Genomic DNA, 27,906 nt, shown 5'->3' with positions numbered 1-27,906 from the left:
TTGTGTCATGAATTTTCCTCCCACTCACCCAGCCCCTTAAATTTTTATGAAACCTTCAGTGGCGTTAACACACAGTGGTAACCTTGAGTTTGAAAAGTTAATACAAGCCCCTTCTCAAAACACTCCAAAGTACTTCTTACACAAAATGTTTTTCCACATATAAACCCCTCCAAAGGTCACAGTAAGTGTTTTGTCTTTTCTAGGTCTCTACCAGTAAAAAGCCTCGTTTATTTTCTTAAATTCATATTCAGATGAATTAAATTAGAATCAGAATACCGCCCAGCACTCTTTCAAAATTGGCAAGACACTCTTTGCTCTTCTGGGTCTGAATTCCGGCCCTACTCTGTGCATCTTAATGCAGCTTCCATAAAAAACACTCAGGACACAAAGCTGCTTCTGGGGCGTGCCGCAACCTGTCTGATGGATTTGCAAGCATTGTCGTGAGTGGGCGAGATCAGCTTCGGGAGCAGCATGAGACTTGGAATGCAACACAGCTGAGCTCGGTGTATTCCTGAGGCGACGGGCAAGAACATTTTTCCAAGGTCTCGCTTATAATCCCAACACTGACAAACCGCATGCTTACTACCATTTCTACTCTTGCATGCCAAAATTATGAAACTTTTAAATCTAAACATTTTAGACGCGTGTCAGTTTCTACTCGTCCAAAGATAACATGGGTGTGATTAAAGGACACAAAATATAGTCTCCATCTGTAGATCGCCACTTTTTAAGATCAGAATGTAATTTCAGCAATTTAAAGGAAATTTATCACTAGATATTTTAGCTATGGGCCGTAGACCCAACTTTCAGAACCACTGATTAAGACCATTTTAATCAACGACATCAAGTAATCCTTAAAAGAAACTTCTATCATTATGTAAAAGGCTTCGAGCTGTAACCTTTACCTAAGACATTATAGGGTTTAAAACTTGGTTAATAAATTTACTTTTTAAAATTTTCCACTTTTTTTATCGGTTTGTGTATGAATGTGTGTGTGTGTGTGTGTGTGTGTGTGTGTGTGTGTGTGTGTGTGTGTGTGTGTGTGTGTGTGTGTGCATGTGTGTATGTATATGCCTTTGCACCAAGTTTGTGGCAACTGAGCAAGTCAGAATGATTGTGCGTGTTACTCGACATACTTTTACCTGCATTCGCACAAATCAAGATGGACGAAGATATGAACATTCTGAGTTTCAGCGCATGAAGTGAACACATGCACAGCATTAGTTTCTGTGATCCCTGTCCTTTCCCTTCCCTTTCCATGCTCCCCCCTCCCCCAGAGGTCTTTCAATGGTATGTTCCAGCACTCCTTGTGAGGGGCCGGGGGGCTGCTGTGTGGGTCAATCTGAGGGGCAGTCGTAGCTGGTGATCCAGAGAAGGTCGTCCAGCACGCCCCAGTGCAGGTAAAGGATGGAGATCACCACCAGTACATGCATGATCTGGTGGCTGTTGCACCAGTAGTCGAAGAGACCCGGCCAAAAGCGCTCCGGGATGCGCGTGATGTTGATGACCCCGCCCAGCACGGCCAGTGCATCCATCGTGAGAAAGTGGCGTAGCGAGGTGGGACTGCCGCCGCCCACGCCCACCCAGCGGAGCAGGAAGAAGGAGAAGCGAAACAGCGCTTGCCAGGCGAAGGAGCGCAACCGCCGAACGCTGCTCCGAGCGGTGACGGCGCAGTAGATGGCGTGGCTGGACAGCAGGATGTAGACTAAAAGGGCCACAGTGCGGATAAATGGGTAGCACAGCAGTGTGGTGTAGACGATAGGCAGCGCTCCTAAGACACGAAAAAAGACAGAGGGAAGTCAGGAGAGCGATGAAGCCACGCCTCGTGAAAAGCACAAATCATTGACCTTTTAAAGCTGCGTGTGTAACTCTGCGCTTTTGGTCAAAGCTTGATGGTTTCAGTAATCACAGTGCAACTGTGCAGGGAGGTGGCTGAAACAACCTCAAACTTTGTATTTTTTATGTCACATTACAGGAAGTGGATGATGAGGTTACTGAAATAAGGAGGCAGTTCTCTTTTCTAGAGAACTCAACAGGAAGGCAACACTGATGGGACAGAGATTTACAGTGTGCGACTAAAAATAGAAGCATGTGGACTGTAAAACGTATTCAGGACCAAGTGTGTGAATCGTCAGTATTGTAAAATTTGGCCCTTTGTTTTTCTCTATGTTGTCATTAGGGGTCTGCAGCCTGTCCTCTCTGACACACAATCAGCAGGTAGTGCCGTTACAGAGAAGGTGAACCCAGGTTGAGTGAAATCATTTTATTAGAGTTAATAACTGTGTCATTCATTGCTGTAACCATAGTCATAACCTTTGTGGGTCAAAAGCTAATGAGGGTCCTTCATCAAAGTACTTGTTCAACAAGCTTAATCATGAATCAAGACTGCTAATATTGCCGACTCTGCCCCTTAGATTTGCAGCGTTCAGTTCTTCTAATGTTCAACTGAGCTTTAAATGCACTGTTCCTAAATACAGCTACTAAATAAGCTAAGCTTTCTAGACGTGGATAACTCAGTAAAATAAAGGAGGTTTTTTTAGCACAAAGGAAAAAATAAAATAAGTAGAGGACGTTGTTTCAACGGAAAAGTTATTATTTCGTAGACTGAAAGCATTTCTGTTTTATTAAACTCACAGTCACCTTGAGCTGAGGGTGATGAATCCATTAACCGAACAAGACACAATTAATTTGTGACTCAGATGTGATCATTAACTGTTTTCTTCTGATTCATTTTAACTGCAAATGGAAAATCATTTGTAGGCAAAGAGAAAAAGAAGAAGTGATCCTTGTTATAGATTACATTGTTGTTAGACTTCTCCTGCCCTCTGTGTTCTCCTACCTGAGTCCTCCTGTCGGCAGGGTGAGTTATTAGTCTTTTAGTTGACTCATATTTTACTGTAAAGGTTCATTTTCTTACATGTTTCATTGTTTCCTGCCTTTGTGGATTTTCCTTCCTTTTTGGATTTCCTGCTTTAATTATTCTCACGTTTATTGTTTCCCGGTCTGTCCTCTGTCTAAAGCTATATTTGCCTTTGCCTTTGTCTTCTTGCCTAATTCTGCACTGCTAACCATCTTCTGTTCCCTTATGTTGGAGTTTTGTTATTTACTTGCTGAAAATCCTGAAAATTACCTGTAGGTCTGTCCATTAATATTCATATTGTTTTACTCTCTGTCTGCCCTGCATTTGAGTCTGTTTAACTTCACTAATCCTGACAGAGTTTTCTTTACGTTCACATGAATTGTATGCATTAGTTAATTCGGGAGGACGTGTATCCACTCGTCTGTCTGCATTCCTGAGAGTTGTTATTCTGTTCTTTTTATCATGTCAACCCAACCCTAGTTGTTCATAGCCTCTAGACTTTGCTGCTAAACCTTTAGATAGAAAGGATTTCAGATCCTTTCTATCTAAAGAAAGGATCTGAAAGGCCTATAACAGTGAATTTAAGGGGATGAAGGAATTTAGTGCAATTAAATGATGCCAACTGCTTTCATGGTATTTTCTTAACAACTAGTTGGGTAAAACTGTGCAACCAAAGCACAGGAAGTCACAAGTTAGTGTTCTACTAGTGCATACCCTAACTCTGAATACACCAGGAGGGTTGTGCCCTATTCCAATACTCAGATGCTTATGTACCATTGCGGCAACCCCTCAAAAACAGTGCAGCCGACAAACGACTAATTGATAATTGCTGAATGGCACAGACAGAAAGACCTTTGTCTATGCAGCTCTGTGATGAAACACAAAGGATACTTTATCCACAACTAGCATGAAAAGAACATTCATATCATATTTAACCTTGTTAACATACACTGATGAATGATTTAGCCTACCTAAATGAATAATTAGTGGGCATAAGTGGATTGACATCAGATTATCAGGTAAAACAGTAATACATCACAATGTTTTCTTGGGTGTTTAATCCCTTTTTTAGACTTTATTGTAGATTTTCCAAATATGTTTTATGGTTAAAAACAGTTAATGGGAACAGGAGGCCTGTAAGCTAACGTAAGGGTTGTAGCTTTGGTCGTAAAGATGAATAAATATCCCCGGTGCTTAGGCCTGGCAGGTTGCAGGGTTGGTAAAAATTCCTGGCACAATTCCTGTTATTCCCATGCTTTGTCACAATATTAATATTGAATGTACTGTATTATCGATATCGGTGTAGTGGGCAAATCTAAAAGGTTCATTCAAAGTGTAGAAGTCTATAAAGAAATAAAAAATAATGTGCCTGTCATTTTTTCTTACAATAGGGTGATGTAGGCAGCATGGACAGATCAATAATCATTTCAGAGCTCGAATCATTGCTTGCAAAGTAAGATCGAATCAGAGTGTGTTGCGACAAATCAATACTGGTACACCTCCAAGCAAAACACTTGCACGGTAAATCACTGACAATCAATTCCATCCTGGAAGAAAACAGATCAGCAATAAGAGAACAACAGCTGACAATGAATCCATGAGGCCTCACCCAGTGTGTTGATCATGCAGATTCCACACACGTCCAGCTTCAGGAGGGTGTGGTAGACTGGCTCCCCTCCCTCGTGGTTCATGAACAGGTGGTAGACCACAGAGCCCAGCTGGGGTGACAGGCAGGCCAGGAAGTGCACCACACCCAGCCATGTCACGCTGATCTGAGACCAGGGGATGTTAAGAGGCAGCAGCACCAGGAAGCAAACCAGAGGGATGCCTGAAGAGTGAGCAGGCAGAGAAACCGAGAGAGCAGTGGTTATAAAAGAAGGCTTTACCTATACCACACAATAAAAGACTTGTAAAAGACTGACTTTATCACATCTGCAGAATGTGGCATAACTCAAGAGTTTTTAGTTGCTCTGGAATCAGTCTCCAAATACAAATACTCGCTGAATGGGAATGTAGTAGTATTTAAAAATGTATTTTTTACTACAGAGGGGTTTAATTTAAAGTCCTTCTAGGGCTCAACAAGTCAATTCATACAGAAGTGAAACACTTTTATTTTTTATCTTTGTAGAACCACTCTGATCTGTAAATTTAAAAGCATGTGTAATGACTGGAAGTGGAAAAATAAACACACTGTGAAATATGCACACAATGAAACAGGAAAAGACTGGAGGTGGTTTTTAAACTGTGTAATTAGGCAGAAATTGTAATGTTAAAACGACACAAGAGAAAAATCAAATAAACTTTAAATAAATAGAAAAAATAAGAAATTGAATAATCAAATGAAATTAATGAGCTACATAAAAATCTAAATAGTCTAAACAACAGAACGTCATGTAAAAGGCTGAGCTTAATACAGGGCAATGATTGAATTAATAATTTAAAAAATGTCTTTTGTAAAAACACAATAAAGTAAAATATTAAATAACAATACTTCATTTTATTTAACCTTGTAATCTGCATTTTATATTTTAAAATCATTATTATTAATACATGCATATATCTCATAACTTTGATTTAATTAACATTCATATCACTATTTAATTTCTATATTTTATTTATTTTATTTTATTATATTTATAAATAATATTACCTGCTTTATGTACCTCCATTTAATAATATAATTGCTGTTGGTATTATTATTATTATTTAGTATATTATTTTCATTGTTATTCCATACAAGAAAAAATATACTTTCTCAAAACTTCTAGAATGAATAAAGTAAAGCTTATCTTATCTCATATGTAAAGACACACACGTCCTGACAGCAGTGCTTCTTGTGTCACAACACTTTTAACAAATCTGATGACATGCAATTAAAACCACTAAAGCACCATCTTTTACTTCTGCTTGTAAATAGAGTCCAACGGATAATGTTGCCTGAGGTAATATGCCCACATGCTGGTATGAAAACCATCCGCTCAACTCTGACAAAAGCAAATTAAGGTGTCGTGTTTACGGTGATGGATTATCTCGCTCATGAGTTTCTGGAATCGAGGACGCTGTTTTTCACACTATATGAGAATCAGTAGCTGTGAATGGCTGCTGAGAGTGCACAGATACCAGCAAGAAGAGCCAAAGGGGAAACCTACGTGATTGGCACCAACGTATCAGTGATTCCCCATTGAGAGAAAGCCAAAGCTCCCACTAAGCTCTAATTCTGATGCAGCAAAAGGCCACGCTGCTAATGGCTACACGGCTCCCATTTAAGTTTCCCTGTTTGGCAGGGAATTTGACTGCTACGTGAGCAAAATGCAGACCTTGAAATTTGATCCGCTTACATACAGCTCTTATCACTCTGAGACACACCTACAGCACTCCTCCCTTTCTCTCATATTTGCTCTCACTGAAGACAAGGCAGGTGATACAAGGAATGGCATGCAACTGTAACACATCTATTTTAAGCACATTATCTCCCTCTCAGCATTCGCCCTGAGCTGGCGAGTTGAAGTCAGGCGTGGACACAGCAGCGGGAGCGAGGACCTCTGAGTATCTGAGACCAGGGCCCTGTGCTTCGTACGTCGCTTACTACATCCAAGATCAAATGAAACATCCAAGACCAAATCATCGCGCTAACTCTGAGCTCGCTATTCCGGTTCCCCGAACACACCTGTTGTTGACGATTAGTATAGCTGGATGAAGTAATGTGACATCACTGGGTGGCCCAACAGGGGCTACGCATCGATAGTAGAAACATTGATCGGCAACCCTTTGATTGGTCGGCGAAAATGTCGAAGGAGCGCGCTCGGTATTTTTCGGCAGCAGAGCAAGAACTCTTGAGTGAGGGATTTCAGGAGTTTCAGAGTTTAATTAAAACGCAAGGGAACACTGCAAAGGCTGCAAAAGCAAGGAGAGAGGGCTGGCAGAATGTTGCTGACAAATCAAACTCGTAAGTAATTCAATAATAACAATAATAATGGAGTGGATTTATATAGCGCTTTTCAAGGCACCCAAAGCGCTTTACAATGCCACTATTCATTCACTCTCACATTCACACACTGGTGGAGGCAGCTACGGTTGTAGCCACAGCTGCCCTGGGGCAGACTGACAGAAGCCAGGCTGCCATATTGCGCCATCGGCCCCTCTGGCCAACACCAGTAGGCGGTAGGGTAGATTTATCATATCACACCATATTATCCAATATTATATTACATTATATTATATTATAATATGTTATATTTAGGGCTGGGTATCGTCACTGATTTCTAGAATCGATTCAATTCCGATTCACAAGGTCCCGAATCGATTCGATCCACGATTCGATTTAATTCGATTCGATTTAAATCTGGGAAATTTTGACAGTCAGAGATATAATTCAGATCAGGACATTTACATATTTTTGTATCTATAAAAAGGAAGCTGACACTCTCAAGACTTTATCCAAGGTGTGAGCATCACAGCAGATGCCTTTGTGTCAAAGTAGCTGAAGATAAAACACAGAAAAACATGTAGGTGATTTTCCTGGCCTGGGATTTTATAAAAATATTCTGCAGTACATCAAAAACGAAAGAAAACCATTAATTAATGAACATTACCTCTGACGTTACAGCGGTTTTATTAGAGACACGGCTAAGCATTTTGCATTTTGAATAATTTTAAAAAGTTTCAATTTGTTCAGTATTGAACAGCAGAAATTAGGTTTTCTTTTCGGAAGAATGTAAAAGGGGAAAAAACAGCGGCCGACAGCGCTGTAAGCAACAGTAGACTTGTGTAACAAGCAAGCGAATAATGAAGAAAGGGAAACTGTTCGAGAGAGAGAGGGGGGGGGGGGGAGAGGGGGGGGGAGAGAGGGAGAGAGAGAGAGCTGCGCATCGCAATGGAAGCAAAACAGTAAAAGAGTGAATTCATCACGATGTTTATGTGAAGCGTTTGGATCTTCTTTTGCTGCTGGTTCGGTCAATATTGTTTGGAAAGAGATCAAACTAACAGCTTTAGAATCAGCGCATAAAGGGCGTGAACACAAAGCGCAGACCTGGATCAGCGAGCTGTCGGCTTTCAGCCCCGACTGTGAGAAAGGCGACATCTAACTGATTCTGATCCGCGGGTCGCGCTGTGTGTTTAAGTCTATGTGCAGAATCCCTGTACCTGCTCTCATTTACTGTTTGGTGGTTCTTGAAATTTTGTGAGATGTCACCAGAGATTCTGTCATGGTCCTGGGCCATGTTGGCCCAGTGTTCTTAGTTTTCTTGTATGTTTGTATTTTGTTCCTTATTTAGGCCATGTTTTCTGAGTTGCCCTGTTGTGTTGTTCCCTAAGTGTTTTCCCTTCATGGCTTTTACCCCCTGTGTGCCCCTCTGTGTATCTGTGAGCCCTCGTCTCTCCTTATGTTTTATTCCATGTTTCCCCTGCCCATTATGTCCAAGTTCTCCCCGTGCTCTCTCTCTCCCCCCTGTGTGCCCTGTGTATTTATGAGCCCTCGTCTCCCTTTGTGGTTGTTTCATGTTTCCCCAGCCCGTTATGTCTGTGTTTTCCCCGTGCTCTCTCTCCTCCTGTCTGAACCTCTGTGCACTTCCTGTTTACTTTGTGACTCTCACGCCCGTACATGTCATGTTCAGTTCACCCCGCCCTGTCTCGTTATGATTATCAGTGTCACCTGTGTTCCCCGTGTGTTCCCACTTTCCTCGTTTACCCTCTGTGTATTTCTGTCTGCGTCTCCCTCTGTTCGGCGTGACGTCGTCCCTCATGCTGTGTGTGGATCTCCCTGTGAGTTCTTAGTTTATGGTTTCCCAGTTTAGTCTAGTTTGTATGTTTGTTCTCCCAGCAAATAAAGCTGTGTTTTGAGTTCACCTCCCCGAGTCTGTGAGTCCTGCATTTTGGGTCCAACTCCTGCCTGCCGCACAGCGATTCCTGACAGTACGACGTCACCACAACATGGACCCAGCGGATTCATCCCGGGAACATGACCTCTCCCGCATCCACCGCCTGATCGAGCGGGTTTCCCTCACTAAGGACGCTAAGACCATGGCAGTTGGGATTAACGCTATAGAAGCGATCCTGGAGGGGAATCCTCATTTGCGCACACTAAAGGGATTTATGGGCTTCATGGACCAGCTGCATGAAGCCCAGGAGGTGCTACAGGCTCGGGAGCTTGCAGCCTTTGTCCGCGCCCAGTATTCTTCGCCGAAGCCGCCGCATCGGCATCGGCCGCAACACAAGGAGCTCTCCGCGGAGTCGGCCGCCGTACAGCAGCAATTGCAACAGGGGAAAGGCGTTTCTGCACCGCGGCCACAGAGCTCCACTTCTTGCCGCTCAGGGCTTAATTCACCTGCCTCCTGCTTGGCGGCGATGTGGTCGCAGGACGAGGACGTCTTTTCTCCATCGTCACCAGTTTCTCCTGTCGCCTCAGCCCCTGCCGCCAGGAGGAAGCGGCGCCACCGCCGTCATTCCTCACTACAACCGGAGCCCAATCACTCGTCAGAACAGCAGGCAATGGTGAGTGATGTTGACTGTACCCCTATTGCTTGTACCCCTATTGCTTCACCTGCAAATAGTAATGGGAACTGTTTTCTTCTCACGGCTAAGAGTAGTGAGGTGAAGGCGGTTTGTTCCATGGACATTCACCCCGGCCCAGTAGAAAGAAAAGACTCCCTGACTAATTATGTTGCTGCTTTTTCCGCTGAAGAATCAGAATGCATGGGCAAAACTCTGATTGTGCACCCTCTGTTGGAGCCTGCTAAGAACTCTTCTGTCGATACAGAGTTAACCCCGGACAGTTTGAATTCAGTTTTGACATGTACTGCTGAATCTATGAATGACGCTGTGGGTTCGCAACCCAAGAATGGGGAGGGGGACTTAACGGGCTGTTTCTGCCCTGTTCTCTTAGAGCAGAGAAGCCTAAGCAGAACTGTTTCTTCTGAACTCGTTCAGCTAGTTAAACCGAGCCCTAGAGGCTCAGGGGAGCCTATACCACCCCCTGCATCACGCTCACTACAAACACCTCCTCAACCGTTAGCCCATTCAGCAGCCCAGCTCGCTGTTCAGCTGCCCTCAGCTCAGTCAGCTGCCCAGTTAGCTACTCCGTTACCTGCAGCTCAATCATCTGCTCCTTCACTAGTTTCATTCTCACCACAACGGTCACTTCAGTCTTTCTCAACCCAGTCTCCTGCTGAGCAGCCAACTTTTCTCACTCGTATTAAGCAGGAAAACATGCTCAACAGGACTGTTTTCGTCCCTCGAAAGCTGGCCCGATTAGAGACATTTACTACCTCCAGGGCCTCCCCAGAGTCCGAGTTTCAACCCGCAGTTGACTCTGGACCCCTGGGGGCTAAGGAGTCAGCCGAGGACTGCACCCAACTGTTGCCTCCTGAGCCTAACCTATGTGTTGCTCAGCCCCAGTCAGCATCAACGCTGCCAGAGGCCCGTGCGCCTGCTGGTCCTGCTCTGTCCCTGCCAGAGGCCCGTGCGCCTGCTGGTCCTGCTCTGTCCCTGCCAGAGGCCCGTGCGCCTGCTAGTCCTGCTCTGCGTTTTCCAGAGGTCCCCGGGCCTGCTGGTTCTGAAACTGTTTTTGCTGGGGGGCCCGAGGAGCCCGTCCAGCCTTCTGCTTCGTCAGCTGGGGGGCCCGAGGAGCCCGTCCAGCACCATGCCTCGTCTGCTGGAGGGCCCGAGGAGCCCGTTCAGCTTCCTTCCACGTCAGCTGTACAGGCTGGGAAGCAGCCTGCTAGGAATGGCGTGAGCTTTCTCTCCGCCTCGGACTGCTTTCTGCTTCAGCCGTCTCTTCCGGCTGGAGGGCCCGAGGAGCCCATCCGGCCTCAAGCCACGTCCGCTGGAGGGTCCGAGGGGCCCGTTCAGCCTCCTGTCTCCGCTGGAGGGTCCGAGGGGCCCGTTCAGCCTCCTGTCTCCACTGGAGGGTCCGAGGGGCCCGTTCAGCCTCCTGTCTCCGCTGGAGGGTCCGAGGGGCCTGTCCAGCCTCACGCCTCGTCAGCTGGAGGGTCCGAGGGGCCCGTTCAGCCTCCTGTCTCCGCTGGAGGGTCCGAGGGGCCCGTTCAGCCTCCTGTCTCCGCTGGAGGGTCCGAGGGGCCCGTTCAGCCTCCTGTCTCCGCTGGAGGGTCCGAGGGGCCCGTTCAGCCTCCTGTCTCCGCTGGAGGGTCCGAGGGGCCCGTTCAGCCTCACGCCGCATCCGCTGGAGGGTCCGAGGGGCCCGTTCAGCCTCATGCCGCATCAGCTGGAGGGCCCGAGGAGCCTGTCCAGCCGCCACCTGCGACCGCCTCGTCGTCGCCTGGTCCGGCTGCATCCGCCTGTGCTTCTGCCACGCCTGGGCCAGCCTCTGCCTGTGCTTCTGTTACGCCTGGGCCAGCCTCTGCCTGTGCTTCTGCTACGCCTGGGCCAGCCTCTGCCTGTGCTTCTGCTACGCCTGGTCCGGTCTCAGCCTCTGCTTCTGCTACGCCTGGTCCGGTCTCAGCCTCTGCTTCTGGCCCAGCTTTGGCTTCAGCCTGTGCTCCGCCTGGCCCAGCTTCGGCTTCAGCCTGTGCTCCGCCTGGTCCAGCCTCAGCCTCTGCAGCTCCGCCTGGTCCAGCCTCAGCCTCTGCAGCTCCGCCTGGTCCTGCCTCAGCCTCTGCAACCTCGACTGGTCCTGCCTCGACTGGTCCTGCCTCGTCTGGTCCTGCCTCGACTGGTCCTGTGCCCACCAGGCCTTGGCCAGCATGCCTGAGACTGGAGGGCCGCCGCTGCCTTCTGCGTGGTCGGCCCCCTGAACTGCTCCGTCGTCTCCTTCGCCGCCGCCGCTGCCTTCCGCGCGGTCGGCCCCCTGAACTGCTCCGTCGTCGTCCCCCCCTTCGCCATCGCCGCTGCCTTCCGCACGGCCGGCCTCCGGGCCAACTCTGTCACCTGTGCCACCCGCCTGGTCGGCCCCCCGACCGTGTGGCCCGTGAACTCTTGTGCCTGTGGGCTCTGGGTCGGCCCCCTGAACCTTATTTGGACTATAGTCATGTGCTCCTGTGTTTTCTGTTGTTTGTTTTTGTTTCCCGTTCTGGTCCCTCCGTCCTGGTCCCCCGCCTCCCGCCCTGGGTGGGTTGTTTTCTGTTTTTGTTTTTTCGGGTTTGGGCTGTCAGGAGCCAGCCCTTGAGGGGGGGGGTACTGTCATGGTCCTGGGCCATGTTGGCCCAGTGTTCTTAGTTTTCTTGTATGTTTGTATTTTGTTCCTTATTTAGGCCATGTTTTCTGAGTTGCCCTGTTGTGTTGTTCCCTAAGTGTTTTCCCTTCATGGCTTTTACCCCCTGTGTGCCCCTCTGTGTATCTGTGAGCCCTCGTCTCTCCTTATGTTTTATTCCATGTTTCCCCTGCCCATTATGTCCAAGTTCTCCCCGTGCTCTCTCTCTCCCCCCTGTGTGCCCTGTGTATTTATGAGCCCTCGTCTCCCTTTGTGGTTGTTTCATGTTTCCCCAGCCCGTTATGTCTGTGTTTTCCCCGTGCTCTCTCTCCTCCTGTCTGAACCTCTGTGCACTTCCTGTTTACTTTGTGACTCTCACGCCCGTACATGTCATGTTCAGTTCACCCCGCCCTGTCTCGTTATGATTATCAGTGTCACCTGTGTTCCCCGTGTGTTCCCACTTTCCTCGTTTACCCTCTGTGTATTTCTGTCTGCGTCTCCCTCTGTTCGGCGTGACGTCGTCCCTCATGCTGTGTGTGGATCTCCCTGTGAGTTCTTAGTTTATGGTTTCCCAGTTTAGTCTAGTTTGTATGTTTGTTCTCCCAGCAAATAAAGCTGTGTTTTGAGTTCACCTCCCCGAGTCTGTGAGTCCTGCATTTTGGGTCCAACTCCTGCCTGCCGCACAGCGATTCCTGACAGATTCTGGCATTTCGGACAAAATAAATTTATATTAAAAAATCGATTCAGGATTTTAATGAATCGATTTTACGTTATCCAAGCCAGAATCGATTTTAATCGATGAATCGATTATAAAAACCCACCCCTAGTTATATTATATCCCCTTTCACATTAGAGCCACAACAGGACCCACTAGAACATGGGAACAAGTAAAAGTGAAATATAAGAATATTCTACAGAATGGTAATATTTATCACTTATATTGCTTGTCGTCTCTTGGAAAGAGACCCTGGAATACTCTGTTTGTTTGTTCATAACAGCAACCAAGAAAAGGGCAGAGCAAAAAAAAAGACAGGTGGTGGTCCTGCACCCCCTCGTCAACAAGTTGGTTAAGTGAATAATACCCTCACGGGAAAATCGATATCTCTCTATGAGCACACTGTCGCGCTGAGCTAAAGGATCCTGTCTGTCCCGCAATATACGCTGAATTCTGAGGACTCTCCTTATCAATCTTGCACCTTCCGCAATGGGTTGCTCGCGTAAACGGACAGGATATGACTGCGACAGACTTCCCAAATCCACCTTCGCTTTTATAGCCGTGGTCTCTCATCTTGATTACACGAAGTAATTTACAATTACTACTCTGAAATATGAATTACATCTGTAATAATCACATACATGTAATAGAATGTTAATAGTACATTTCCCTTTTTTAGGGAATGACCTGTATGTATCTGTGTGAAATCAATAAAAGGATCAAGTGCTGCATTATCTTTGGTTACAGTGATGTTATTTATTTATGGTGAAACAGTGGTGGAATATCGCTGTTGCTTTCGTATGAATGACGCGGGCATACCTGCGTGGCCGCGATCTAATCCTGTTTACATAAAGTAAACCTGCTCCCCAGCAGGTTTACGCTTACGGCTCTGTTGCTATGACAGCAAGTCCCGGATGGGCTTCAGGGAACCGAACGATCCAGGATCACGCGAAATCGTCAACAATCAAATCCAGCTAACTCACTTAGCGCGGTACGAAGCACAGGCCCCTGAGCTGCGGGCAGGATGTTTTCAGTTTATATGCAAAACAAGCCGGCTCATGAAACTCAGCCGAAATGTTACAGCACAATAATAAAGAAGAATTACAAGCACAGCGCAGCTTTTTCTTCTTCTTCTCAGATCTGGAAAACTGGAAAATAATGCTCATTAGATTAAACATTAGCCTGTTATGTTGAGGTCACACGCTAAGCCAACATCACTGGAGTGCAATAAAGACATCCAGAGCCACTTAGCTGATAATCACTGATGCTGTTTAACTGCGCCGTGACTGCTGGATGCTGGAGCGCCACAACAAAGTTAAATGACACCATCCAGATTGCACTTTGATATGAAAAGAGGAGGGCAAAAGACACAAGTCGTGCTGCTGAGTGCCACATTACAGGCTGTCTAATCATCTCAGTTTGAAAATAGAAAAAACCCACCACGCAAACTGCTAACAGGCCAACACCTCACTCTCACCTTTGGCTGAACAGATTAACACAATTCTGCAATTAATCTGGGCTTGTAGCAAACTATTAAAAGAATTGCACATTGTGTAAACACAGAGTTCAAGAGAGATGAAAAACAGCGTTTTTCATCTGCTCTTACGTACAAGTCTGCTATTACGTGCAAGTCAAACTGCTTTTTAAGAATTCAGTCCACGTTTAAACACTTGCCTCCAAGCAGGAAAGTCTTGGAAAAACATTTCTTGGAAAAACATTTCTTTGCCAACAAAAATTCCCTCTTTGCAAAACTGCCATACAGTTAACATCTAAACCAAAAGAAATCACCTTGGGAGGGTGACAGCTTTTGAAATAGAGTCCTTTGAATAAGTTGGGCACTACTGGCTTAAATCAGGGGTGTCAAATCCATTTAATTTCTGTTTTTAACAGGGCCAGATTAAGGATGCTCTGCTCTGATATTTGGATTGGATATAATTTTAATCCTGAGTTGAAAAAGCAAAATCAAGCAACGACAGTGTGCTGATCTACGGGATGATGTATTCGGTTCAGTCCGATGCATTTACTTGACCACCACAGTATAAAAGATAGACGTCACGATTTGTCAGTCACAAGTCGTTAGCCAGTGAGCGAGCCACAGATTATCCTCATTGCTAAAACTATAAAACTAACTTTTTATTTTGATCCAGAATAGGTCTTAGATGACATAGGTACAGTCACACTCCTGATCACGTTGTGATTGCTGCATTTGTTCTAAGCAGGCGTGGAACTGCACATGAAAATGACTATGCAAAGTTAAGCCAAGATTATTTCTTTGCAGGCAAGACATCCGGGACCTAATGTTTACTAAACTAGTAATGAGACGTACACAACACGATGGAAAGTTTCATCATTGTGAATCCTGACTGAAAGAAGACTTTTAAACGCTCAGTAATTAGGCAAGACTATTTATTCTTACAAAGCTGAAAAACAAAGTTTAAGTGGAGACTAATGCTGCCTTCATATTCCCCATTTTTTATCCATGTTAAGGATTACAGCTTATTTATCTAACACTACTCGGCATTGGCAGATACTCAAAGCCAAGGTTTCGAAACTTGGAAAAGTTGGGCCTGTGAAAAACACCTAAACTTTTAGTTAATGCAAAGAAGTTTAAGCACATTCTTTAAAACATCAGCATTTCAGTGTTTCTCATGAATTAAAAATGTGCCTTTCAAGGGTGAAAATGCACACAAGCACGACTGGTGCAATACAGTTAAGACAAAGAGCCTTTGTTACATTAGTTAATACAAGTTTTTGCTTTTTCCTGTTATTTTTGGATGCTTGTTAATCAAAAATGTATTTTAAGTTTGAGTAAATTAGATCCTCTTCTGCAAAAGGCCAAAACCTAAGTGGTGGGTGCCAGATTTCACATAAGCTCAGCCTTTAATAGAAGTAACATGTATAAAACTGATGGACAGCCTGAGAAATCTGAAGAAAAATCTCTGCTATTTCAAGAATATGCCTCAATTTTTCCACATGTTACATTTTTCTAACGTCATGACAGAGAAATGTAACAGTATAGTGGATAGGGCTGAAACCCATCACTTTTCAGTGGCATGGTATGGCAAACAATGGCTGTAAAACTGACATGACTCAGATGAAAATAACAGGTCGGCCAAACATTTTCATGATGTGATCCTTTGTTTTAGGTATAGCAGCAAAGAGCAGCCTGCAAAATGCAGTCAAACGTCAAACTGATGTCCTTCTTCTCCGCAAAGCATTCCAGTGAGCTGGATTTCAGCTCTTTGGTGGGCTGAGTGTTTCACATGAATGATATTGGCCCTGGCAGTATTTATCAACATGAAAACATTTTCTTTTAATAAACATCATGCAGAAAAAGATGCTTCATCCAGCAAATCTATTGTTTTAATACTCTCAGCACTGCCTGCAGCACATGTACCAGAGCTGGTGCAGAGGCCTCACAATAACTTACCAACTAGTTTATAACATGCAGTGCTAGAGAGTTAAGAGACCTTTAATTTTCATTTTAATATAATTCTAAAATACTTCATTACAAACATCATATGCTCATTATATATATATATATATATATATATATATATATATATATATATATATATATATATATATATATATACATTGCAACAATGCAAACATTGCCTTGCAAACATTACAGCTTTTCAAAGTATATGATTTCCTGCTTTTTTTATTCATTGAAAACTGAATAAACTTGGCAGTAGTATTTCCAGTGTAATAACTGGTGATAGTCGCCAAATCTTATTTTATGCTTAAAAATAAATCAGTTTATTTTGTATTGTCCTTCTGTGATAGTTAATGAGCTCTTTGTCAAACCATAAATGTGTTGATACGCTGATGATGACTGAAGATGGTTTTTAATCATTTTTGATGTCTATGAGTCTGCTGCCTTTGCTCCTAATGCGTGAGACTTCAAAGCTGGATTATTTCTTTAGTACTCTTGTAATTTGTATGGTCCTACTCTAGCTCTGGTTTCTTCCTAGTTGTGCCTTGTAAGCCTGTTTGGATTGGACTGATTCCCTTATGCATGACACATTAAAAATGAAAAAATAAAAAATAAATAAATCAGTCAGTCAAACCATGTTCTGCTTTTGTGTTCTGTTATTGTACGTTTTAGATGAATCACACTGAAGAGTTGTACAAGAAATAAACTGTAAATTGCTGTCATCTGGATAAATAATGTATATTTAAAATAAAAAAAAGAGTGTGAGTCATGTATGCCTTCATGAAAGCTTCCCAGCCTGTGTTGCAGAGTCTGGCAGTGCATCCTTCAGCAGGTACAGGGTCTGTCTCCCTCTCTACACAAATCTCACATGCTGACTAAGCATTCCAATCTGATTTTTGTTGTACTCACCGTGAGTGTATATGTTTCCAAGTTCATTGTGCAGGTAAAACAGGCTTCTGATGCAGTCCTGCACGGAGGAAATTGGCCGGTATCCCGTAAGGACGTATTTGTTGAACTGAAGATGTGGAGGTGAACTCGCCCAGTCCAGCAGCCTGGGTCCATTTAAAAATGCCATAGCAAAGAGGACGGTTAAAAGGACACCGCCGAATAAGTAAAAAACTGACTGTACACCTATATACACGTTCAGTAAGATTATTGCGACTAAAACCTTATGGGAAACCATTGGTATTGGTTGTGAGGTTTTTGTTTTGTTTTGGGGTTGTTGTTGTTGTTTGTTTGTTTGTTTTTTGCTTTGTTTTTTTAATTATTATTTTGTGCTGTTAGCCGCCTAGCTCGGCGCTAGCTAGCTCAGGAGAAGTCTCTAAGCGCTACCCGGCAACTGTGTGCGCGCGCCGTCGCTGCTCGCTTTGAACCGCCGGTACCTGTGCGAGTGTCATCCGCGAGGCTGGAGACAGACGCGGAAAGCCACACGCATGATGCAAGCTCCCGGCGGACATTACATTTGACATCTAAAGTGTCCGTGTGCCACCTACAAGCGCTAGGCGTTTGAGAGGCGAAGGGTTCGCGGTCATGTTAAAGCCATTTCCTCGTTAGTTAGCATTCCGGTGCAGCGGCGCAGGCAAGGATGCTGTAGGGGAGCCGCGCCAGCGTCCAACTCCAGATGATGCTAGCTCGATCCCAGCGGTCAGATGTGAAATACAGGACTAGCAGGTTACACCTTCACTGCATTGAAAGTAGACGTGCGCTTTTTGTTAATCCAGCCCCTTGTATACTTGCTAGGTTTCGTAATGCCACTGAAAAAATAAAAAAATAAATGGAGAAGGTCCGTGATTGTGGAGCAGAGATTTTGAAGGACTGCGGGCTAGCAAGCCGGGCAGTCGCCTACCAACGTCCGGTGGCTGAGGATGTAAAAGCGGATACTTGAGCCGGCTGGCTTTAAACACGCCCAGCCTGCTTCATACGGCGAGTATTCAGTGTCTTCATCAGGTGTTTGAGCCAACTATGATCCATCATTATTTCTAGGTGGCTGTTTTCCTTGAAATGCGGAGTCCTCTCCGGCGGCCTCGAGTCTCCCCTGCATCGTCTTCCAAGCGTCAAGTTACTCAGACAGAAACCTGGACATTTCCGATCGTTGTTTTCAAAATAAAAGCCAGGAAGTTTCGCACAACTATTCTCAAATAAGGTTATTATAGTTACCTAACACTAAAGGATAAAGTAAAGCTGCGAGTGAAAAATACGACAGGATATTAGGGTTTGGAAGGTTGCTTCCGCTAGTGAAAAAAAAGCCAGGCAGAGAGAGGTAGGATGAGGTCAGGCAGCGGTCTCCATGGACAGTGATGTTGGTACAGTGTGATCTTTAGTGATAATAAGCACTCTTCGTGGAGAGATGGCTCTCATCTCTCCAAAGTCGGTAGAAGCAAGACAATGCATGTGTTGTGCATGAGAGGGAGACGGATGTAACGGCGAAGCTGTAGGGAGCAGAGAAGACAGATGAGTCTAAATACCTAAGGTCAAAAATCCAAAACAACAGACAGCGCACAAGAGAAGTGAAGAACAGAGTGCAGCCAGGGTGGAGTGAGTGGAACCAAGTGTTGGAGGTGATTTGTGACAGAAGGATAGAGTGAAAGGTTTACAAGATGGTAATCAGACCTGATATGATGTATAGTTTGCAGACGGTGGCAATGACAAAAATACAATAGTGATGGGGAACATGCAGGTGACTGCTGTGACAGAGAAGGATGGTGGGAAGGAAAAGGAAGCCACAGGTAAATCGAAATTATGACTTATTGGCCTAAAGTTTTGAGTTAGTTATCTTAAAATTTTAAGTTACTTCTAAATAAGTAACTTAGTAGTACTTCTTAACAAGTAACTTATAAATATTTTGAGTTACTTCTGAGTACCTCAATATTTTGAGTTTTGAAATCAGTTTTACTTACGGATAGCAAAAGAAGCAAAAGCAGAAACAAGCTTGCATATCAGAGGTAAAAAATTTTAAAAAAGTAAAAAAAAAAAAAAAGAATACAGAAATAACTAATGAGAAAGAAACTTTCAAATTTAGGAGAAAAATATTTAGAGGAAATTCAGAGAGTCAAAAAGGCAAATATATGGAACAGAAAGGGCAAATTTACACAAATAAAACTGGTAGATTTACAACAAATAATAGCTACATTTACAAAAAGAAGTCAAGGAACTTTATTGTTTCACTTGTCAAAGTTGAGTTGGAAAGAAATTCTCATATTTCAAGATTCCAGAGCTTTATTGTCAATACAACCGCATACACAGTATGCATTTGGCATACCCAAATGCTGTTTGACCCCAAGCACCCCGGGGTGCATTTACGCGTATATAAATAATTTACAAAACCCGAGTATATAATTTCTAAGTATATTTTATATCTCCCAGAGATATAAAACTAGGAATTACAAATAAATAACATGCAAAATTTTGGTAAAATTAGGGGACAATTACTAACTATATAATACTATACAGTACTATAATGATAACTGTACAATAAACAAAGACAGGACATAGACAATACAAAGTGGATTGTGCAGTAGGTATTGAATACTGGGTTCAAGTTGTTGTCAGGAAATTGTAGACAAGACAGGACGAAGACATGTGCAAGTTCCAAAATGTGCAAATCTAGTATAATTTAAATGTGTTTTCAGTAACTATGTGACTGAGTGAGCAAATAAGCATATTGCTTCCAGGTCCAGTTTGCAGCGGATTTGTGGAGGCTTTTGTTGTTTTTGAGTCTTTTGGTGAGTATTGTGAGGTGTATTTGTATTTGTAAAAGTGTATGTGTATATCAGTCCTTTGGTGGTAGTGAGCTGAGGGCTCTGACTGCTTGCGGAAAGAAGCTCTTGCAGTGTCTGGTCGTTACAGTTTTGATGCTGCAAAACCGTCTGCCAGATGGAAGGAGGGAGAACATTGCACGTGAGGGGTGGAAAGTGTCCTTCACTATGCTATTTGCACGTCAGATGATGTGTTTGTCATAGAGTTGGGAGTTGGGAGCCTTCTCCCAGGCTATTCGGGCCCTGAACCAGGTGTAGGACTGGACTCCCACACACATCACATCACCACACGCAGTCTGGTTTTTCTTCATGCACACTTCCTATAATTTATAATCTTTTTCTGCTATTTGCACATTTTTACTGTAAATTTCTCAGTTTAATCTGCAAATTTTGTAATAACCTGTAAATTGTAAATACTGTAAAACCACTGTGATCTAATGGTCGGGCATTGCATTGCACTACAAGCATTTCACCTCATGTCATACTGTGTATGGTTGTGTGTGTGACAAATAAAATTTGAATTTGAATTTTGAATTTGAGCTTGTGATATAGCAGCAGAGGACGCTCTCAATGGTTCCCTGGTAAAATGATGGGAGGATGGGAGGAGGGAGACTGGCCTTCTTCAGTTTCCTAAGAAAGTGAAGATGTTGTTGGGCTTTTTTCATGATGGTGATATTGTTCAGGTTCCAGGAGAGGTCATCTGATATGTGCACACCCAGGAACTTCACACTGTTGACCATCTCAACAGCAGATCCGTTGATGTGCAGTGCGGTGTGGGTCATTGAGCTCTTGTTGTTATTCTGACACCAGTCCACCAGGTGTTGTACCTCCTCTCTGAATTCAGACTCATAGTTGTTGGTGATGAGACCCACCACTGTTGTGTCATCCGCAAACTTGATGATGTGATTTGAGCTGTACTGTGCAGTACAGCCATGTGTTAGCAGGGTGAACAGCAGTGGACCAAGCACACAGCCCTGTGGCGATCCTGTACTCAGTCTGAGGACTTTGGAGGTTTTATTTCCTATGGAGACAGACTGCGGCCTGTCAGTTAGGAAGTTCAAGATCCAGTTGTGGAGAGCGGTGTTTATTCCTAGTACAGTGGGGCAAAAAAGTATTTAGTCAGCCACCGATTGTGCAAGTTCCCCCACCTAAAATGATGACAGAGGTCAGTAATTTGCACCAGAGGTACACTTCAACTGTGAGAGACAGAATGTGAAAAAAAAATCCATGAATCCACATGGTAGGATTTGTAAAGAATTTATTCGTAAATCAGGGTGGAAAATAAGTATTTGGTCAATAACAAAAATACAACTCAATACTTTGTAACATAACCTTTGTTGGCAATAACAGAGGTCAAACGTTTACTATAGGTCTTTACCAGGTTTGCACACACAGTAGCTGGTGTTTTGGCCCATTCCTCCATGCAGATCTTCTCGAGAGCAGTGATGTTTTGGGGCTGTCGCCGAGCAACACGGACTTTCAACTCCCGCCACAGATTTTCTATGGGGTTGAGGTCTGGAGACTGGCTAGGCCACTCCAGGACTTTCAAATGCTTCTTACGGAGCCACTCCTTTGTTGCCCGGGCGGTGTGTCCTTAACACGGATCAGTCGTCCTGTCCCCTTGGCAGAAAAACAGCCCCATAGCATGATGTTTCCACCCCCATGCTTCACAGTAGGTATGGTGTTCTTGGGATGCAACTCAGTATTCTTCTTCCTCCAAACACGACGAGTTGAGTTTATACCAAAAAGTTCTACTTTGGTTTCATCTGACCACATGACATCCTCCCAATCCTCTGCTGTATCATCCATGTGCTCTGTGGCAAACTTCAGACGGGCCTGGACATGCACTGGCTTCAGCAGCGGAACACGTCTGGCACTGCGGGATTTGATTCCCTGCCGTTGTAGTGTGTTACTGATGGTGACCTTTGTTACTTTGGTCCCAGCTCTCTGCAGGTCATTCACCAGGTCCCCCCGTGTGGTTCTGGGATCTTTGCTCACCGTTCTCATGATCATTTTGACCCCACGGGATGAGATCTTGCGTGGAGCCCCAGATCGAGGGAGATTATAAGTGGTCTTGTATGTCTTCCATTTTCTGATGATTGCTCCCACAGTTGATTTTTTCACACCAAGCTGCTTGCCTATTGTAGATTCACTCTTCCCAGTCTGGTGCAGGTCTACAATACTTTTCCTGGTGTCCTTCGAAAGCTCTTTGGTCTTGGCCATGGCGGAGTTTGGAGTCTGACTGTTTGAGGCTGTGGACAGGTGTCTTTTATACAGATGATGAGTTCAAGCAGGTGCCATTCATACAGGTAACGAGTGGGGGTCAGAAAAGCTTCTTACAGAAGACGTTACAGGTCTGTGAGAGCCAGAGATTTTCCTTGTTTGAGGTGACCAAATACTTATTTTCCACCCTAATTTACGAATAAATTCTTTACAAATCCTACCATGTGAATTCATGGATTTTTTTTTCACATTCTGTCTCTCACAGTTGAAGTGTACCTCTGGTGCAAATTACTGACCTCTGTCATCATTTTAAGTGGGGGAACTTGCACAATCGGTGGCTGACTAAATACTTTTTTGCCCCACTGTATGTCCAACTTCTTTACCAGCTTTTTGTTGGTTTACTCTACGAAGTGTCATCCTGACATCTGCTGTGGACAGACAGAGTACTTGGTCATTAGGAGAGGGGGGCATATTTGAGCTCCTGGGATAAATAACTAATAACAAACATTATAACAAGACCAACAAAGGCCTTTGCCAGTCTAATCATTAAGGCAGACAATAAACTACAAGCCCATTGTCATTAATATGAGTCATCCTACAGCCTGGACTAACAACTCAGGTAAACAACTTAATAATTCATGAGTGACATGAAACTGAGTCAACTGTCTTCAGAAAGTGCTAAAATTGTAATACTTATTGTGAATTTCTTATATTGTTTGTTCTACAAAGATATACTTCTTATACTTCATAACTCATGGTGTAATTGTTCTTTGTGCATATTTTTTGTACAGCTAGAGTTACATACTCTTCAACCTGAAAACACTACGTCCAGATGAACAGAATCAGTTTTTTAGTCCTTACCTTGATGATTGAGCATGCATCAAGAGATATATAACTGGTCATTAGACTAAAAGGCTCCTAGCCTTAATCTGTTTGACTCCAAGGTTTCTTTAACACTCTGAGGTCTAAATCATGGAACTCATCAGAGATTATAACCCTAACCCTGTATTTTTGGGAAGTCCAGAGCACACTTTCTGAGAAAAATCTAAATAGTTATTGATGGGTGACAGTAATAATGTTTTGGTTTGGATTTTTTTTTTTTTTTGTTACCTGATTGCCAAAACTAATAAAAACATTAATTACATGTTCAAATTGCTGAGGGTTACACCTCAAAGGGTCACTGACATAAAAGTACAGATTGACACAAAAGTACAGGTTGAAGTTGGATCCTCAGTCAAAAGTTTCTGGTCTATAGTGTGAAATTTTTATTACTTTAGCAGTGAAGTATATGTGAGGCATGGTGATGTTGTGGTTCACACCATCACATAACGATTCTGGGTTCAAATCCACTGACTTAGATTGGGGACTTTCTCTGAAGAGTTGTAATGTTTTCCCCATCTATACGGGTACTCTGGGGTCTTCCTACAGTTCACAGACACGCATGCTTTCGAAGTTCCTGAGAAGCACTGAAAGGCGGCAGGTGACATCCTGTAAATGCTTCTGGACGATTCACACCGTTCTTTTCCTCTCACTCAGTCATTCTTTGGTCTGGACAGCCTATATGTCGCAAATGATGTGGTGCAGGTTTCACAATGACTAATTTCTGAAAAAAAGAAAATGAGAAAGGAGCTTGAGTTTTTTTAAAAATAATTTATCTTTTACCCGATCACACTTTTGACTGACCATGTTATTGTCGGTTTTTTTGTAACCTCATGTCCAGTTTGTTCTCAGTTGCTGTCAAGCTGATTTTAGTTTGATAAACAAAGAAGAAAAAGACATGCTAAAATACTTTCCATGATCACATGAGAAAAATAACAGGTTCGCTTAGTGTCATTCAGACCGCCTGCATACTTGCTTTTCACACCTCTGCTACCCCACTGTGTTCATCCTTTGTTCTCTGCATATAAAAGATTATATCGTGACACTGCTGCTCACAGTCTGATGCGTATGTGCAGCGGGAACACACAGAAAGTGAGTAGTCTTACCTGTAGAGTTGCTTGATACATTTTGGGGAGCTTTTTTGAAGATTTTTCAAAGTGCTAAGGAAAAAAATCTAATTCTGGGGCTTATTTTATTTAATAAGATGGCAAAACTCTTAAAATTAATAGACATCTTTCAGGTTTAGACAAATCAAAACCGTGATTGAGTTTAACCACAAATGATATGTGGTCTTTCAGGATGCACTATATACTACAGAACTGCTTCACGTGTCTGTTTATTTACCTGAAATTGTTTCTTTTTCAGCTTTCAATAACACAGGCTCATTAAATAAATATTTCCAGCTCAGTAGCAACATGTTTCACGTGAAAATCTGGATCTGTGCTGGCCTCCTGCTGTCCCTCCCTCACTGCACGTATCAGTCGTGCATAGACGGGACACCAAAACAGTGCGCCGATGCAGAATTTGCTCCGGGAGCCAATTTGGCCGGGGAGGGCTTTGATATCACCAAAATGGAACGTAAAGGAGCCTTTGTGCTCGACATGAATCAGTGGAAACGTAAAGATAAAACATGCATGCTGTGTGCCAACCCTTTCTTGGAGAACAAAAAGCAAAAGCTACCCCTGACAGTGGTGGACTGGAGGGCAAAGCAGTCCTGCAGCGCCAAAGTTTCCACCAAACTTCACAAATCCAGCGAGTCACTTCTCAGTTCCAGCGTTTCTTCTGTTGAAAACAACTGGAAGGTGAATCTAGATCTTCAAGCGGGGAGTAAAAGTGCGTCACTGATGCTGGGTGGTACCAATTCTCATCTCTCGAGTTACTCCATGGAGAAAACCAAGAATGACAAGTACAGCTTCGCAAGCCACAGCATGTCCTGCGAGTACTACAGGTAAGAATACGAGTACTCTGATGCGCTGTCTCTTTTTTATCAAGATAAAAATGCTGAAATGCAATTCTGATGTTTAATTGTTGTTCTGAAATCAGCTACAGAGTGTCCAGTGCTCCAAAGCTGCACAGAGAATTTCGCAAAGCTCTGAAAAAGCTTCCCAAAACCTACAGCGCAGAAACCAAACAACAGTTTTACAAACTCATTGATGACTTTGGGACCCACTACATCACCAAGGTGAACCACAATAACAACAGTGCACCTGAAACACAGCAAAATTGTGTCAGTCATTTCTGAGTAACACATGCAAATTGTGTTGGATTATTTGATTCCAGGTGAAACTGGGGGGAAGTATCGAGTCTGTCACCAGCATCAGACAGTGCCAGGCCAGCCTTCAAGGGCTCAGTGCCGAGGAAGTGCAGATGTGCCTCGAAGTTGAAGCGTCTGCCAGTATTAAAGATAAAAAAATAAGTACTGAAGCAAAACACTGCAAAAAGGATATACAGCAGACAGACAGTAAGTCTGCCTTCTCCAGCCTCTTCAATGACAGGTATGTAAAAGTTTTCTCAGATATTTCTGATTTGTTATCTCTTCTAACCCCAGCGAGGTGTCAGACTTGTTCTTCCATATCTAAACCATAATAATTAACAGCTATATTATGCCTTGTTTCTGGTGGCTTCAGAGTTAAACTCTTTAAAGACTGACTCCTCCAGAGTTGTTATGATTTCTTTCTTTCAAGCAACTCTGTGCTCCACAGGTTCACAGAAATAAAAGGTGGTCATACCACAGAGCCAGACCTTCTCTTCTCTGCGGACAAAAATCCAGAAGCCTACAAGGGATGGCTGAGCACATTACCACAAAACCCAGATATCGTGTCATATTCCCTGGACTCTCTGCATGAGTTACTACCTAGCACGAACAAAGTCAGAAAAAACCTGCGCTCTGCCATTAGCCATTACATCCTGGAGAAAGGCTTGTGGAGAAACTGCACTGATCGCTGTAAGGCTGGAATTAGAACCGACTCGAGGGATGCCTGCGTCTGCCAGTGCCACAATGACCCTGCTGTGAACCAAGATTGCTGCCCAGCTCGTAAGGGAATGGCACGGGTCATCATAACAATACAGCGGGCTTCTGGTCTGTGGGGCGACCACACCACCGGTACAGATGGATACGTGAAGGTGAATTTCAACAAATTAGAAGTCCGGCGTTCTCCTGTCATTTATAACAACAACAACCCACACTGGGGCATGGTCGTCAACCTGGGCTCAGAGGATATTTCATCAGCTAAACTGAGATTTGAAGTTTGGGATGAAGACAACAAGTGGGATGATGACCTATTAGGAGCATGTGAGCCACTTCTGACTGCTGGAGTTAAAGAGGATCTCTGTAATCTGAACCACGGCCAACTGTTCTACAAAGTGGATGTGCAGTGCGCTCCAAGTCTGAGCGGAAAGTCGTGCACGGACTATAAACCTTCACCTATGAATTCAAGTCTGAAGAAGTTCTATGTGTCCCGTCATGCTCGTCCTATTCCAGAGGCCATCCTGTCAGAGATGGGTGTGTTTGTGGACCAATCAAGTTCATGGAAAAATCAGAGTGTTGCTGCCGAGAGTCCCAAATATGATGTAATATTAGTGTGATGCGGTGAAGAAAATTGGCTTCGCTAAGACGATGAGTTATCAACAGTTTTATTTTAGTCTTGATGTTTTTGAAACTTCTTGTAATGACTCTGAAAGGTAGCAGCTGAAAGTAGAAGTTAAACTTACGTGTCAAAAAAGCCCATTGGCATAATGCAGACATGTAGGCACTCTGCGCAAGGTCCTACTATCTCTTTAGCTTTATGATGAGGTGCTTCCTTCTTAAAGATTTGCGCAACAGTGTGGCATACAGCAGTTTATTCAGTGAAGTGTGAACAAACATGACTCCCACACTACGAGCCACATGCAGTTCTGATGGCTCAGACTGATGTCATTACTTCAGTCTAGGTGGCTTTTAACCCACTTGCATCTGGCTTTAACGCCTGGCTAGGGAGGCTATGTCTGGGTAGCATCTTGCACCAAGGCTAAGGGTGTGTACATATAACTGCGGTTACAAACTTACATATGGTTCACATGTCCTACTATGTATAAATACGTACCGGTATGTATATATATTTTTCATAAATAAATATGGAAAATGTAGTGAAAATTTTGCACTTTGCTTGCTTGGGGTTGGACCCCTTTTTCCCTTCAGAACTGTGTTGATAACAAAGATTCAACAAGGTATTGGACACATTCCTTAGAGTTTTGGTCTATACTGATGAAATACTATGACACAATTTTGGTGCCGTCCCACTCAAAGTCAACTGCCGTTACATACTTATATATGGTTCACATGTCCCATAATGTATAGACATGTAAAAAATAAATAAATCATATGCACATATGGAAAGTTTGTAGCCTGAGTATAGATTTAAAAATGACAATTTGTTCTTGTATGCCACTAGTAACAAGTGTATTAAATACATAGAAGAAACCTGTTATCCTTCAGTAATAATATTACAATAATAGGTTATATATCCCGGTATTTTAGAGAAATCCAGAACAAACTTTGTGCAAACAATGTAAATAGTTATTGATGTGTGAAACATTATTCTCTTTGATGAATGATTTCTGATTGATAGTGGTGCGTGTCTGCAGTTTGCATGTTTTCTTTCCCTCTCCCTTTGCTCGCCATTTCCCTAGGTACACAGACTGCAGGCTGGTGTCAATTTGGGGGTCTCCAGCTAATTAGGGGAAAGAGGCTTTGAATGGACAAACCTGGAGTCCACACCCTGATAAGGAAACTCACCTGTGGCTGGAGGCGTGTCTCTATTCCTTGTTTGGAATTGTTTGGCACATGTGTAGAGCTTCTCTGGTGCATTTCTTTTGTTAGAAGGTTGTGGTGGGAGTAAAGAGGAGTAGGTAAGT

At 43.7% G+C, this 27,906-nt stretch overlaps 2 protein-coding genes across 2 annotated transcripts; one reads left to right on the top strand and one right to left on the bottom strand.

Annotated features, from left to right (window-relative positions):
* Positions 1–987: 987 nt before the first annotated feature.
* Positions 988–18,213, bottom strand: paqr4a (progestin and adipoQ receptor family member IVa). The gene is made up of 3 exons (XM_085404629.1): positions 17,066–18,213; positions 4,470–4,688; positions 988–1,771 (listed from the first exon to the last, which is right to left on the bottom strand). Exons 1-3 carry the CDS (start codon positions 17,337–17,339, stop codon positions 1,338–1,340), a joined length of 927 nt encoding a protein of 308 aa, XP_085260755.1. The 5' UTR covers positions 17,340–18,213; the 3' UTR covers positions 988–1,337.
* Positions 18,214–24,080: 5,867 nt separating this feature from the next.
* Positions 24,081–27,300, top strand: LOC146672121 (perforin-1-like). Its single transcript, XM_085405292.1, has 5 exons — positions 24,081–24,105; positions 24,379–24,961; positions 25,057–25,195; positions 25,294–25,508; positions 25,716–27,300. Exons 2-5 carry the CDS (start codon positions 24,429–24,431, stop codon positions 26,596–26,598), a joined length of 1,770 nt encoding a protein of 589 aa, XP_085261418.1. The 5' UTR covers positions 24,081–24,105; positions 24,379–24,428; the 3' UTR covers positions 26,599–27,300.
* Positions 27,301–27,906: the final 606 nt, after the last annotated feature.

Source organism: Rhamphochromis longiceps, linkage group LG4, assembly GCF_057381845.1.
Source record: "Rhamphochromis longiceps isolate RC_006_pf linkage group LG4, R_longiceps_female_GT1.1, whole genome shotgun sequence".
Lineage (NCBI taxonomy): Eukaryota > Metazoa > Chordata > Actinopteri > Cichliformes > Cichlidae > Rhamphochromis > Rhamphochromis longiceps.
The sequence above is the reverse complement of the archived record's forward strand: the minus strand, read 5'-3'. Positions and strand labels throughout refer to the sequence as shown.